Here is a 16,560-nt window from a genome sequence, read left to right as displayed (position 1 = left end):
CTTTGTCACACTGGGGTGGTGCTACTGTATTTAATAGAGAAAAGCCAGGTATGCTAAAAGTGTAAATGACAATCTTTCATAAAAAAAAGTGTTAGGTCCCAAAAGTCTTCTGCAGCAGGGTTGAGCATACATTCTACATGATAGCTGTGCACCGCACACACATATGTACTAGGAAGACTATGAACAATAGAATATTTAATGTGTACTTTGATTCACTAGAAAGAATTTATTTATAGCGTAGCTCACAGTGATATTTTCGAGCTAAAATACCTAGGCGTCTAAGCATGTGATTCTGAATACCAAGCTTAGCTACTTTGACAGGTGCATGGCTCTTGAAAGATGAAGTCGCCTAAAATAAGACCTTCACCTCCACCCCCCAACCTATCCCCGTCCAAAGCAGGTACCCTCAGGCTATAAGAAACTGTTCATGTGTTACACTATTAAAAACGATCATTCATATCTAAAACTGGGCCCAGGGGCTTCTGTCTTTCAGCAGTTCCTTGAACAGCAGCTGATTGCAGGATGCCTCTTTGTATCCTGGAGGCCAGGTCAGCACCATGAAAGGGGCAGTCCTGCATGGTGATCACACATTATATTTCAACATCTGTCCAGGAATATAATAGTCAAATCTGTACTCTGTTTCCCACAGTTAGATGTAATACATGCAAAGCCATTCAGACCAGTGCTGTAACTAGATAAAAGAATTATTAGAAATTTAGCAGAGATCTAAAAGACTGGGAGCTAGTTAATATTTTTCCTCTCTGCATTCCATTTCTGTGAATTAAAATGGGTTTCCAGAAAGCCCATTTAGTACCTATTTCAGAAAGTTACTGAAATGTTTATGTCATTGTACACTATAATAATTAATTACTTTAAGGCAAAGGCTGAATTCATAAAGTCATTCGGATGAAGAAATATATTCTGACTTGACAAAACAACGACGGTAGGCCAATAAAACTCAGGCTCGTTAAATCTCATCAAATAAAATACAGTGAAAACCAATATATGGATGAAATGTAGCTGTCACAAACCATGAGCACCTTGTGTTTGGGGCTGGTTACTGTTAGCCACTAACCCTGAGGAAATTGCACTTGTGACCATGGCCACTCCTGCATTCCAAGAGCTGTCCTGCAGAGGGCTCAGAGGATCTCAAAGATGGTAACTGATACACTGATATTTGAAGTAGCCCTTATGTTCTCTCCAGTACTAACTGGATAATGTCTAACTGTGTAACTGGTGTAACTGATACTGAGTACATCCCTGTAACAATGACTAATAGATATATTTGTTCCAAGGTCGCATAAAGGACGTTGGTTTATGGTTGCCTTTTCCCAGGGCATTTTCCAGTGAGACAAATAAATTGCACATTTACTAATTGCAGGGCTGTTATATATCACTTGTTTTGTTTTAAATGAGACATTTTGCTTACATTAAGGTAATCAGGCTTCATTATAACTGAATATATTATTCAATTTCATATTACGATCCTAGTTAACTACATAAACATGATTATTACTAGCACTTCCCTATCTGTGGCTTGCATGCTTTACTTATATTTTCCTAATATAAGGCTTTTCTTCCTTTAAACTTTCTTTGGGGAGGGTTGGGAGAGTAGGGAGATATCTTTTAGCTCCCTTCTAAGTCCTCAAAACACAGAACAATGCCTGGCCTACAGGAGGCATTCCATGAATGAATGAATTGCCATTTTGCGGGGGGACATCATTATGTCTGTTTTCTAAATAAAATGCTCACAAATGCTGTGTGTTCATCATTTGTAAAGGAATATGGAAAGTCAGGGAGTGAACACATCTGAGTCTAATTTCAATCTGGTTTGAAATCTGGTTCTCACATAATGACCAAGTGTGAATTACAATTATCTGGAAGTCTTCGAAACTGTGATTTCCTCAGCCACTCCTCCTTGTCTGAATTCCAAGGAAAGGTACCTAGGAAGCAGGTTTTTTTTGAAAGCCTCTATGTGATTTTATTCCCAGGCACTTAAAGAAACATTTGAATAGTGCAGTCTCGCCTGAGACTTTCAGTAAAAAGGTTTCAAATGAACAAAGGTCTGTTCTCAGAGTTCAGGTCCTGATCTCAGGCTGCTTGAGAATTCACAGACGCACTGGTGCACAGCTGGACTAATGAATATATCAATGTAACTGATGAAGAAGAGACACTATAGGATGAACTGGCCTTATCTCCTGTCATGACGGTGGGTAAACAAGACAGTAAAGCAAGAAAACATTGGCGATTTCGATGTGCTCCTTGCAGGAGGACAAATGATGTCTTCAAAGCATTCTGCACCCTACTGCTAAGCAACACTAGGAACATGGAAGGGTGGCAAAGTCAAGGGGACAAGAGAAACAACAGCACTGGAGACGTGAGCTGAATTTGAAAACTCTGAACTGGTCACATACATGTCAGAGTCACTGAATGCCTGGGGATCTCTACACAGACTACGCATCTCAAGGTGCTGGTGTGGACCTCAGGAACAGCTGCTTCCTGAAACTGTGCAGTAACTGCTAACCCAGGTCGCAAGTAAAGTGGGTAAGGGAACATTAATGGAACTCCTGAGCTCATGTCCAATTCTCAGCACCTACTGATTACAAAGATCTCTCTGCAGTTCAGAGAGCTTGGAGCTGATCCTGGAGCCTAAGACATATACTAGGTGCTGCTTCCAGGTTGTCATCCGGAAGAGGCAGTTCAGGGTCAGCTAGACTGTATGCCAATTTCTCATTACATCCCAACCTCCAGCCATGATGTAGCACTTATGAAGGAACATGGAAGGTTTTTCCTTTTTGCTTTTTTTTTCTTTTGGAAACTAAGTGCTATAATCTCATTTATCTTCAAAGATCATATATTATAAAAGAATTAAAATGAATTTATAATGATTCTAATAAATTAAAATAATTTATTAGAAAATTAACGCCAAGTAGAGTTAAGGTCCCAAAGACTACAATTCTTTGTGTAAACTTTCAAGGAATTAGGCATACAAAAAAAAAAACTATACTTCTTATAATCAACCCTATTTTTTACTAGTCGTGTAAAATGGGAATGATGTTTATACAATTATAAAGACATTCTTGATAATGTATTTAATATTCTATCTCCATGTTGAACATCAAAGAGCTCAGTCAATCAGAAATCCAGAGTAGCAAGACAGTCTGTTCCCTGGATGCTCTTACCACATGTGTTCTGCATCTGGCAAGGCTTGGTTAACATCTTGACTTTGCTATTGACTAGCTGCGCAACCTGAGCAGTGCAGGCAACCTCTCTGAGCCTCTGGGCCTCAATCTCTACCCCTGAGATACTGATACCTACCTCACAGGAAAGGTGTGAGAATGGAATATGGAAGTGCTGTGTGCAGTAGATGCCCCCCAACTATGGAATTTGTCTCTAAAATGTTATTTAATTGATATACTGCATGACAATCTAATGAAAGCAGAGAAGTCTCCTATGAATTCTTGCATTAGCCAGGTTATCAGCACCATGTCATGGTCTAATGATTCAGTGACTGTTGACCTAACAGTCACCTCTCCTGTCTTGGAAACACTGCCGACAAGTGCTGGCCACTGTGGCCCATCTGAGGCTGTCCTCTCTGGCTTTTGCTCTGGCTCTAAGTTATAACTCCTTCCATCTTCAGGGCAGAGAAAGCACTATGAGCCTCTGTCTGGATTATGGATGACGGGGCAACTCCTTACTCCTACTTCTGTCTGTCAGGTATGCAGGGATGTTTCTATGTTTCCTTTCATTTGACTACATCTGCTCTCCCCTCCTTATTCCTCGTACTACGTTTGGGGCTTCATTCGTTGAGCACCGAGAACTAGAACATTGTCTTCTATTTGATGGCAATCTTTGTCTCTCCTCATAGGCCTTTGGTGCCCTAATGCTCCGATGCCATGGCTCTGCTCACAGAATTTCCACTTTCACACCTCCACTGCCTGATCTCGTGACTACACATCCTCAGACACACACTTCATTGTGTGTTCAGAGCCACAGTTTATGTTAGTGACAGGGCAGCTCTGGCTTAGCTGTATTCTATAGGTAGCCAAAATCAAAATTTCAGAAACCAGTTGGTTACGATCATCCCATTTCTTTCTATATTATTATCCTCATCAAAACAAGGCTGACTACAAAGGGGATCAAACAGTCTCAGGGGGGTTTTGAAGGCAAATTTCCTGTATTAAAGCCTTCTCTACAGTCATTATAGTAAAAACGCTTTAGATTTGAATAATTAAAATGATTTCAATACTTATTATAATAACACCATCCTGAACACAGACTTTTCATCTATGGTTTCACAATACTTTTGCAAAGGGTAATCTTCACTGAAATATAATGATGTGAGGAGAAATTAACATAAGGCCTGTGCTCATAACTAATACAGACAATGACGTTATCTAAGCAGAAAATTTTCTAACAAAAGTACCATAAATCTGATGGTTTCAGAAATCTATGATTTAGTGACTATGTAAACACATATGTCACTAGCATTTCAGAGAATAGAGGTCTTTGGAGTTTGTCCCAGAGCTAAGCATATATGACCTTGGATCAGCCAGGAGGGTAAGACTTAAGGACAAGGTCAGGACATGGCCTGAGACATCACTGAAAGCATCTCAGAGCCATGGTGGGCATAGCCTCTTCCATCCCAGACCTATGCTTGCCCATCTCAGTGGTGTTCTGGGTCACAGAGAGCACAGAACAACAGTAAATATGATTTACAAGTTTAAGTGGAAAAAAGGACCTCATATCAGTCAGAAGCAACCTTATACCCTAAAGCAGAAACTGCCCCAGATCTTTGAAACCATACATGAGAACCAAGCTCAAGAAAGATTTTTTTTTGTCCTATATTTTCTGGAAGAGAGAATGATTGATTATACAAAACATTTTTAACAAATTTAAAATATTTATGTTATCACCATACAGACATATAAAATTAGGAGATGTCATAAAAATAAAGAGATCACATTTTAACTGAGCCCCCAATAATGTAATAAAATAAAAATCAGATTAAAATGATAGAGAATTAATTATAATATTCTCTCACCTCGACTGTACAGTACTGATAATTGGTATCACTGCCGGTGTAATATGGGGATCCCTCCCACCTCGAAATGCAATCCCCCCCTCTTTTTTGGAATGACTGTTGCATTAAGTTCTAAGAGAGAATAATAATTACATTGAGTTCAGGTGTTAAAATGTATTAGGAAAAAAAATCAGTTAGCACGCATGCTACAATTAACAAACTAGAAAAACGTGTTTTCATGACCTTATAATAAGTTAATAATACGTTAGTGATAAATTACTGTCAGATATATTCTGATCACTACAAATTTCATCACATACGTAAGCAATTTAGGATTTCTGTACAATAATTAACATAACACCATTTCAAACAAACAATAACTATGACATAACTAAGATTATTAAATTCATTTACCACATGCACATCATCAATCTAAACATTTAGATAGGAATGTGTGTTCATAAGCAAGTTACCCATGCACATGGTTAGGAAAATATTAAGTATCTATGATCACTCGTAGCTTATCAAATCTAGCTATTTTCAAAGGCCCTTGGAGTTCTGTCTTGGATTAGTTCTCTTTGGAGAAGGCTTCCAAGCCTGTGGTTATGACTCACCATGGTGAAAATTTGCCTAGCCTTTGTGAATACAAAGTAATTTCAAGTTAAGGTTTTCACAAAGTCTCTTTTTGGAGAAAGAAAAATGACAGGGATTCTCTTCAATGAGGGAAGGAAGGGAGAAAGAGCCTCAAAACCAACAACTATTATATATCTATCTTCTTTTGTTCTTAAATAAAGCATCACTATTACCTTTAAAGGCAATACAGAATATATCTTCCCTAAACTGACTTTGATGACTATTTTTAACAAATACCAGGCTAACAGCTGCAAGTTAAATGATTAATTTTGAAAAGAGTGTTAGGGGAAGCAATGCTAGCCTTTAAATTGCCAAAGACCTTTGGCACAAAGCTAAGTAACTTCACGGGGTGAAAATACCAGGCAATGGCCACTGCTGCCTGTGTTCACATACAGTCACTGCTTCTGTACAGATATGGAGCACTTGGCCACACAGACAGGGATAAGGATGAAAGCGTGCTCACCACGGGCTGTAATGGGGCACCAGGCATCATGGCATTGGCTAGCTGCATCTGCTGGGCCAACATGGCCATGTTCTTCTGCTGAATCAAGTTATTTCGTCCATTAATCTCCAACTGCGTTTTTAAGTGTGGGGGTGGGTGAAGATATTTGCAGTTCTCTCTGGAGCAACGACCCTGAAAGATGAAAGAGGCAAGCACCGTTGTGAAACAGAAAACTAGTGAACTGTAGAAATGATACACAAATAAGTCATCTATAGCTATGAGCTTTTCATAAAAGTTATCATTCACACCATTTTATTACACATTAAGAAAAAGTAATAAACCCAATCACAAACGTATTATCAAAACAAGAATTTAAGACATTTGAAAAGTTCAAAAGCTGAAGGACGTTCCTTCAACATAATGTTAAGTGTTACTGTTTCCATTTAAAAAGTCTATAATTACAAAGTTAAATCTAAAGCAGTGACTATCAACTAAAAAGTTCTGAATGCTGGCCACAAGGTCTTCTTCCTCAACATCATTAAGTCATGGAGAGACTGATGCAGGCTTATCATTGCTATTTTATGTATACTGAATTCAAGAAAGCAGCCTAGGGGACTCGAAGAACACTGCTTCTTCAGGAAATGCCTCCAAATGAACCCAGAACAAATAAAATGGAAACTGCTACTGAACTTTTAGAAGTCTCATGCATTAGGGATTTTATGGCTGACAAGAGAACTACCATTTTCTCACAGCAATGGAGATTTACAGATAATCAAATACTTGTGAGAAATGAGCCTTCTGCCCTTCAAAGATAACACTGACCCATGACCCCAAACTATGAAAATAATCAGAGGCAGAGATGCTCACCCTGCAAAGAACTGACAATGAAAAATAAAACCAAAATAAATCACTAAAGCTTAATAACTATAAGTATGCATTTACCCTGGCGTTATTCATCGGAAGCATTTATTAAAGATTATAATATGCTATACTGTGGGAAATGCTTTAACCATATTGACAAATACATCTCCACAACTACTTTGACAACTTTTTCATCAGTGCATTCCCTCGGAACTCCTTGTTGGTTAAGAAGATATCACTAAGATTAAGCTGTCAATAACCTTCTTTACCCTTTTTTAGTCTATAGAAAAGTAAATTCTGTTTAACTTGACTTTGCATAAACTAACTCTGAAAACTGATGCTTATGCCACAATTGTAAGTCAAATACTCTATTTAGGTTCTTCTCCTTTAAGAGTTTTTAGGACAAGTCTCTATACTGAGAATTTAAGGCTGTGAACAGTCTATAGCTTCCTTAGTCTTTCTCAGGTCCAAAGGAAACCCCACTCCTCCAAACCCTGGCCCCTATTTCCCTCTACCAAAAAAGCCAGTCTTCAGCACTGTCAGAAGGGACACATGGCCACCTATCTGCATACTGAAAGGAGTGCTGGCCTCCAGGCTCTCACTGCACAACTACCTGTGGCTTCTCTCAGCCCCTATCCTGAACCTCCCCAGCCCATGGGCTTCCCTTCCTCGGCTTCTTATTCCCATATAACCCTGCCATCTCTCTCTCTCTCTCTCTCTCTCTCTCTCTCTGTCTTCCTCTCTCAGCCTCCTCTCTCTTACCACTTTTTTTTTGTCTCCTGGTCAGTCATCCTCTCTCATTCCCCATCCCAACTACGGCCAAGTCCAGTCTGCTGGCCATGTTAAATCTACTACTTTCTCTCCCTGCTCTGGACCCTCCCAGATGCCTCTGGCTGTATCCTCCCTCATTTCTACAGTCAAAATCTCCCCTTCAACCACATCTTGGAGCGGTCATATCCTCAATTTATACATCTAATGCCCAAACCCTAGTTTCTAAAGTCATTAGATAGGCAAATGGCCGAGATATTAAGTCCTTTAATTCGTGAGCTCTCTGTTCAGCACAGCATGCTTAGAAACACATCAGCCCCACACATTCTAATGCCATATCAAACGGGAGCAAAACACAACACTGCCAGGAGGTGACTTTTTACATTATCTGCTAGTTATGGCTCTTGATAGCTTCACAGAATTGTACACAAAACAGGACTTCTGGCTCCCAGTGTCTCCACCTCTTTTCCTTTGCTAAAACTGAACTGAAGTATAGAAAAAAGGTCATGGCTACCCAGATGACTCAGGTGCAGTCAGTTTCTGTATTTATTCCCATAAATAGCACAAACAAAGCCTGGCATTGAACTTGTAGATACAAACAGTTGCTTGTCTCGTGCTCCTTTCTAGTGCCTTCGCTCACCACGCATCACCAAGCCAGCCCTTCTACCTACGAACACAGCCTTGACTGAAATCATGGAAAAGAATTTCATGTCCTGGTTATAAGTTTTGCATCAGTGCGTCCTTTCAAAGTTTTAAAATAATATGTATTATATTCCACAGCATGCTCATAGAGACAGAAGAACCCACTTGTGAGAGTCACTTCTGTCCTTCCATCACATAAGTTCTGGGATAAAACTTGGGTTGCCAGGCTTGACAGCAAGCACCTATACCTGCTGAGCCATTGGCAGGCCCATTCGTCTTGAAATTTAGAAGTGCAGACAGGCGCATGGCCTCCTTTCTGTGCTTAAGATAACTAATCAGGGGGAGAGGCATCACCTGAATACACTTCTTACCTGTTGCTTAATTTGTTTTGGTCCCTAACTTTCCAAAAGCTGTGGGTATATTTTAAACAGGATGTTCCTACTTGTCTTATCTGTCCTGTGACAATTCCTGGGGAGACTTGAGAAGATGCCTATTTATTCCACACAGAGAAATGGCAGCTGAAGTAAGGCATCCACCCAAGTTCAAGATGGCAAACCAACATGCTGACTGGGGTTAGAGCATGAGGGAAGCTTCTCTCTAGTGCCTGTGACCACAAGTTGGGTCCAGCAATGTGAATTTGCATAAGCACTTTGATGGTTCTGGCATAACAGAAGATACTACAGAAGACATCTTATGCAAAGCCATAGGAATTTGCTTCGATATGCACAGAAAAAGTAACAGTAATCCACACAAGGGATATTTCATAAACTTTTATTTTTAGGGGGTTTAAAATAGGTTGGGTGCTGACTATACTACTGAATGACTGAAGTTCCACAAATAAAAAGATCAGGAATAAGTTAGAACAAACATTCCATGCTAGAGCATTAACTAAATGTCTAAAACCACAAAACAACTAAAATCCACCAGCAGCATAACTTCCTTTGAGAATTCAGGTAACGCTAACAGCAGTATATCCTAGTGCTAATGAATGTTATGGAATACAAACCAAATTTAATACCAAGTGTTTATTATGAGCTATGCTGACCAAATGCTTTTATTCAGAGACCAGGAAATAATTTATATTCATCACAAGCCTTTAAATACACACATACACACACACACACACACACACACACACACACACAAACAAACAAAGCAAGCAGTCTGTAAGGTGATTTGGGAGGTCAGGAGATCTATGCACACATCCCTTGCATTTGTATTTGGCACCCTAAAATGTAGAAAAAGACAATACCCTCAACAAGTCTAACATCAAATTTGTATAGCCTATAAAGCTCACATCTGGAGATTCATGTAGGACTTACTATTCTCAATCATTTAGATGTCACCTCAGCACACATTAATTTTGGTTACTAGTTTTTACAGACGTGTGTGTGTGTGTGTGTGTGTGTGTGTGCATGCATGCGTGCACGAGCGCAGGTGCCCAGTCTGCACACTAATTGTTCTTTATCCTTTGAGACAGTGTCTCTCACTGAATCTGGAGGACACCGACCGGCTAAACTGGCTGGCCAGGTAGCTGAGCATTCTCCTTTGCTCCCTCCCAGCACTGGGATTCCAGGTAAGCACAGCCTTGGTCAGCTTTTCATGCGGTGCTGATGATTTGAACTCAGGTCCTCATGTGTGCCTTGCCGCCCCTGGAGTGTATTTGCATCTGGCTTCACAGACACGTGCCTTGCACTTATGTTGTAACTGTACAAAGATTGCTTTAGACAGCGGCTTTGCTGTTCGGTTGGGTGAGTTCGTGGAATCGGTGAACTCTATGTGGCCATGTCTTCTTGTCAGAAGAACCACAGCAGGCGCTGTGCCTCTCTGATAAGGGAAGCTGAGAAGAGCTCAGGCCGGCTTTCTACATAACTGGATACTGTGCCGTCAATAACTCTGAATATTGTCCCCACTTTCCTTCAAACCTTTAAGTAAGAACAAAGTGGCTCACTCAAGCACTACAGCTGTAGAAAATCCTGAAAATAAACAGGCACGGAACCCAGTCATCAATGATGGACAGGCTGCACTTCCTTAACCATCCCCCAAAGAAAAACTCCATTCTAACCCATTTGTTCGTGTGGGATTTTTGTGTTTTGCATTTGTTGATTCCAGGTCAGTCTTACTTTCAGATCACCACTAAACTGAATGAAATCAGCAATGGTGACTGAGAACATCACACTTGCGAGTTATGATATTAAAATTCATTCCACCCGAATTTAAGGACAAGCTCAATTAGCTTGAGAAATTATAATCACCTTTGTGAAGAAAAGAAGTGAAATTTTGTTTGAGCAAAGTGTTTAGTGCTCAGAACAAATAAATGGCTCACTCTTCAACCTTACAACTCCGTACTACACATTTAAAAATAATTGTATCGTTATGTAAACATAGTGAATTCACAAAGTGAATGGATGGGAATCATAATTCATGTCCATGAAGAGAGAAGATGGAGACTATGGTGAGTCCCTGGCAATCAACAGGACAGAAAGGATAAAACATTAAACCAAGAGATGGGAATTCAGAAAAATGCAAAAGCTGTGCCTGAGAGATTTCTAATATTCATTTTAAAAACCTGCTAAATGACGAAAAATAAAACAGCACTTTAGTTAGAAGGTATAATAATTTAATAATACAAGAAAAAAGGTCAAAATTAAATTTTGATTGTTTTTCATTAACCTGAAATAAAAGGATTCCTATGATTATGTAGTCAGAGTCTAAAAAGATGCACTGTCTTGCTGCCAAATACTAAGGATGGGTAGGATGAAATTACCCAGTCAGATCTGGGTAGACACTAGAATAAGGGAGGCAATGAACAAATTATATACCCCTCACAAGTCTTCTCCAGCTTCCTTTGGCAACACCGAGTTTCAAGTAAGGCTCCTCAAACTAGAATCGTTTATTTCAACGGTTAAAACAAAACCAGTATTTCCTTTGTGAAATCAGAGACAGAGACTTTTTTTTTGAAGCACTTTCTGGAGCTATTTACTGCATAGATCTTGGCCAGAAATCTGACTGTGGAAGCAAGTAGCTGCCTACTGAAATTTCTTGCTAGTTTTTCCCCCTACCGCTGGTCCATATTTTCCCAAAATAAGATTATTAATGGCACTGGTCACTAAGATTTCTCCCTTCCATGAAATGTTTTCTTATGAACTGACCTCATTGTCTAGTTATTCTTCTATGTTATTCATAATATATTATGTGACATTAACATAGTTTAATATTTATTTTGTTTGCCTACGTGTACATATTTGCACTGTGTGTGCCTGGGGACATAAAGACCCAAATTGGGCATCAGAACCCCTGGAACTGGAGTTACAAATGATTTTGACTAATAATGCAGGAACTGAGAATTGAACCTGGACCCTCTGCAAGAACAGAAGTGTTCTTAACTATGGAGACATTGCTCCAGCCCCTAACATATATTACAATTTTAATTTCTCGTTTTAGTGGTAGGAAATTTACAACAGTTGATATGATTTACATTAAGAAAACTGTATTTAGTCCAAACATATATATATAAATCCTTCCATTTGTCTTCTTTTAAAAGATGGTTGTGCATTCAATTAATGCTAGAAATCATTTTATGGGATTTTGCAAATGTAGAGAAAAAAATTGATGCAGCTAAAAATGACTGTACTGTAGTTTATAAAGTAGTATTTCTTAAAGGATACTTGCTCTCATGGATGCTTTATATTGGCTTGCAAGAGAACTTGCACCCTAAAAAGACATTCTATGTTTTCCAACCTCACCATTATTGGCAACTAGGGCCATATATAAATGTTGTGGTACAGATGATTGGCAGCACCAGCTCCCTGTAACACTATCATGCCTAGGTAGGAACAAGCAGAGGCTGTCATTGGGATGATTACCAGTTGAGAAAGAACCACTGATTTATAACCGGTGAAATATAATGGACACTCTATTGGTCCGCTAGGGACGCCATAACAAAACTACTACAGTCATTCAAACAGACATTAATTTTTTTTCAGTTTTAGAAGCTAAAAATTTACAATGAAGGTGTATCCTATCCAGTTTTCAATCAGAACTGTCTTCATGGGCACCTTGTCTTTGGATTCATATCACCTCTCTCAGTGTGTATGGAAAGAGGACGGAGAGAGGAAGGGACGAAGGGAACAAAGGACGAAAAGGGGGAGAGACAGGGAGGGAAGGAGACAGAGACACTACTACTATAAGCTCTGTGGTATTTCTTGTTATAAAGACACTGACCCTGTTAGATCAGAGTTCTAGTCTTGTGGCTTCATGTTCTTAGTTCTAGCCTTAAGATCCTCATTTACAAACATACCCTGCCAGTCTATTAATTCTATATGGATATATATATATATATATATATATATATATGATAATCTAAAATTAGCTATATGTACCTTAAATATTTCACCATTTTAAATGGAGGAAGTTAATCTGGAAATTTTCTCAAACATAAAGTACGAAGTTTGTACTGAGAAATTCAAAGGAAAAGGAGCAGGTGGTTGACCAGTTTTTCCTTCTAATTTAATCAACTACTAACAGCTGCAAATTTTAAAAATTTGTAATTGATGAGAAAATGAGTTTCAATATTTATCTATTTTTCTTTCACGTTTCTATAAAAAAAAGTCTAAAAGTTAATTTTTTTACCAGTGGCTAGTAAGAAATACATTATGTCCTAATTTCTTACAATTACTTTATCATAGATACAGAATATGTATCCAGCCAAAACAGAAAGTGCTGGGAATTTAGGCGTTCCTTTTTTCTGGCACCCTGAAAAGCTCTTATTATATGCATCACACACAGCCTGTTGACTTTATAATTTATCATTACTTGAAAGAACACTGGCTCCATTTACTACACACTAAACTCCCTCCTCAACACTATCTAACTGGGTAATAAATGGGAAATTTAGTTAACAGTTTTAGGTATTTAAAGAGTCATTTTCAGAACTCAATAGCGGTTCTAGACGCTGTCTTGTAGAACATTCCTAAGGTTTGATGATGAAGATTCTTGTATATTAAAACCAATAGTGACATTTACGATATCCCAAAATACCCTCCTTGCTGACGCAGTATCGAGGCACTCTACCTCAGTGGGATACTGTGGCTTTCCCAGAGTGCTCGGGAGCTGGCCTTGCGCAACTGCATTAATCATCCTGGAAATGACAGAAGTGAAACTCTATACCTCTGCTCAGTGTTCTGAATGCAGGAGCTTTGGGTTGGCTGCCTGAGGGGTAGGGGGAGAAAGGGAAAAGGCAGCAAATCAAAGACATTCTTGTGACCAAAATATCATGTCTCCCTCCAGCAGCTTTTGTTTGTGAGAGACCATACACACACGCAACTGTGAGAGCGGCATCTGTATGGTCGTCGTCAGAAATCCAGACCTATTTAGAGCTGCCTCTGATGGCAAGGAACACAAAGAAACAGCTTTCCTTCCCTTATACCCTTGGACCCTATGCTACAGACATTAATGTCATGGAGTCTCTTCTAGCACCATCGATGTTCCTGGTTCCAGAGTCCTTGTGGGAATTCCAAGATGGATTCAGTCTGCACCCCTGAACCAAAGTGGAGTCTCTCTGACCTTGTGAAGTCCAGTGACATTTGATAGGTGTCAGTGCCATTAAACAGTCCAACATGTGCTGGCTGCTTTTTTTTAGCAGCATAAAACTGGAAATGGCAGATCACTACATTTATATTATTCTTGTCAATTTCTTCAGTTATTTTGCAGCATAGTGACTCTCTGAACTATGGCTGAAGCACTTGTGCCATTTTATGTGTTTCAAATCAAGCCAGCTAATAATATCAAAGAACAATGTTTACATAATAATCTTTGGTGGTGTGTTTGTAGGGCATGTTTTCCAGCCGCAGAACAGAAAGTACCTCACAAACAGTACACAACTCGTCCCTGTGCCGTAACTAGGTGGATTATAATATGGCACAGATAAAAAGGGGGTAAACTTAGGTGAAACGCAGGCATGCTACTCACAACCATCTTTTAGAAGGCTCACTAGCGTAGCTGTTTGCAGACACATGCTAGCTCCTGGACCATGTATAAACAAAACCTCCATCTTATATCTTCCCCTCCTTAAAGCATTGATTTAAAACCAAAAGACATCTTATCACAATAAAGAAATAATAACGCTTACATGATGCTCCTGTATTAAGCACTATGCTAAGCACATAATAAACGCTGATCATTTAATGCCCCTGCATCGCAGTTATTTTACAGGTTCTTTTACATTTGCTGAGCACACATGGTATATGCGGACCGCACATAAATACACCACTGAACCCAGCAGACCCCAGTCTACTCGCTGAGCTGGTGCTCCTAGACACATTCCTACCAAGTGCATTACCCGTGCTCATCTCACAATAAAACCACAAATGGCTCTATCAAGAACAGGTCAAAACTAAATGAAGGGTTTTAATCATTCTTGAGTTCCGTAAAGGGAAAACAAATGTTACAAGATGTAAGCTACTAACCCTGAAAGTTAATTCACATAGCGTTCCAAACTATAATGGAATAATTAGACGTGCTTCTACATTTCAGTTTGTCTGTCACTTCTGGCCCTTCCACAGCACCAACAGTAGAGGGCAGGGAAGTCAGAATAATGCTCCACACAATTCATTTCAACAAGAAATGTGGAGTGTCAAGAGTGAGTGAATTATCCATGCATTTCATGGGCTTCTTTGATTTGCATACATCTGAAATTATATAAAAGGTATGTGTGTATATATATATACATACACACACATATATATATGTATGTATAGGTATATCTATATATATATATATAGAAATACATATGGTGAGCTTTAAGGGGCATGGTTTTTATTCATAGATATAAAAAAACTAAAGAAAATCAAAAAGTGAGAACATTTTGATAAAGTCCACTTATAATTATATAACAAAAATACTACAATTATTCCTCTTAGATCCTAAGATGCCTACAAATATATAAAAATTAATCTTGTTTTTATATACTGAACTGATACTCATCATTGTCATGACAATTTTTAAAATATCTATGCTGTATACTTACACCAAATAATGTTAATATTTTTATTATAAATCTTCAAAATCTACTAGCTATGACAATATACCTAGTGTATAGAATTGGTGATTAAACAATTTCTTACACTAAACAGACAACAGTTTGTTGTCTTTTTCACATTTGTTTGTTTTTTACTAAAATTACTTCACCACATTCCTCTTCAGGCTTTACATACATCATAACTTTGCCAAATATGAGATTCTTTCCCCACTAATATTTCAATGGAGTTCCATAACCCGACATGATTCCCTAATTTAAAATACATTGACATTTTCTGTGCTCAAAAATGCTGCTCAAGTCTAGCTTTAAAGGTTACTGTTTGTGCAAATGACACAGAAGGAAGGAAGGGTGAGCTGATCAGAGTGCTCAGCACCGGTTTACCAGCATCTCTTTCTGACAGGTCAACTTCATACCTGAACAAAATGTGCTCAATTACACTGGTTCTTCGGTTCTTATGGGGGGGGAAATCCTCTTCCCATCCCCATGACGATCCACTAAAATTGTGCATAGCTATCACCTCTCTCAAACTTGAGGCTATAGTGAGAAGAAAAAAAAATTGTTTCATGAGCCCAGGACACAGCTCCACTGGGTGCTGGCAGCAGCAGCAAAAGCAATCAGGGTGGAAAAGATCTTGAAGCAAAAAGTGGTATTATCAGGACACAGGTTACGAGAGCCTGTCTCCTACTCTCTGCAAGTCTCTCACCCCAAGTCTCCCATTGGCTTCCCAGAGAAGCCCCTCAGATATCTAAAGTAACACTCAAAAACATTCCCTGAAGTTTATCTCGAGGAATAAGACACTACAAGGACACATTTTACATGTTTGGTGTTTGGAGAGATTGGCTCCATACCAGCAAATAACAAAAGCAAGTACAAACCACAGACACTTGGAAAACCACTATAGATGAGCTTGGCAATGAAGTCACCCTGTGAGCATGCAATCCCGAAAAAGCTTAGTCATCCCAGGGTGCTGCGCTCTGAACAGATCCCGAAGCTGCAGAGCATATTTCAGGTGATTAGGATGGCACGGACGGAGCTGTGGTCCCTGGCGCGAGTGCAGACATGGCAACACTGTTTTCATAATAAGCCAAATGCGAATGTAAGAAAAGAGGCGCATAGAGATGTCATGCAATGCTTTTCTCCTAGTTACCAACA

General features: G+C 39.1%; 1 protein-coding gene across 15 annotated transcripts in view; it reads right to left on the bottom strand.

Annotated features, from left to right (window-relative positions):
- Mbnl1 (muscleblind like splicing regulator 1) overlaps nucleotides 1–16,560 on the bottom strand; it is a 144,019-nt gene that overhangs the window by 26,104 nt on the left and 101,355 nt on the right. For 11 of the 15 annotated variants that reach the window (XM_013348528.2, XM_013348519.2, XM_026780955.1 and 8 more), the window contains 2 exons: nucleotides 6,120–6,290; nucleotides 5,045–5,155 (listed from right to left, as the gene is read on the bottom strand). In XM_013348528.2, coding sequence (XP_013203982.1) covers nucleotides 5,045–5,155; nucleotides 6,120–6,290 — 282 coding nt within the window. The remainder of the gene's footprint in view (nucleotides 1–5,044; nucleotides 5,156–6,119; nucleotides 6,291–16,560) is intronic. The other 4 variants (XM_026780926.1, XM_026780978.1, XM_005344038.3 and 1 more) reach the window with 1 other exon arrangement.

This window comes from Microtus ochrogaster, chromosome 1 (assembly GCF_000317375.1).
Source record: "Microtus ochrogaster isolate Prairie Vole_2 chromosome 1, MicOch1.0, whole genome shotgun sequence".
Lineage (NCBI taxonomy): Eukaryota > Metazoa > Chordata > Mammalia > Rodentia > Cricetidae > Microtus > Microtus ochrogaster.
The sequence above is the reverse complement of the archived record's forward strand: the minus strand, read 5'-3'. Positions and strand labels throughout refer to the sequence as shown.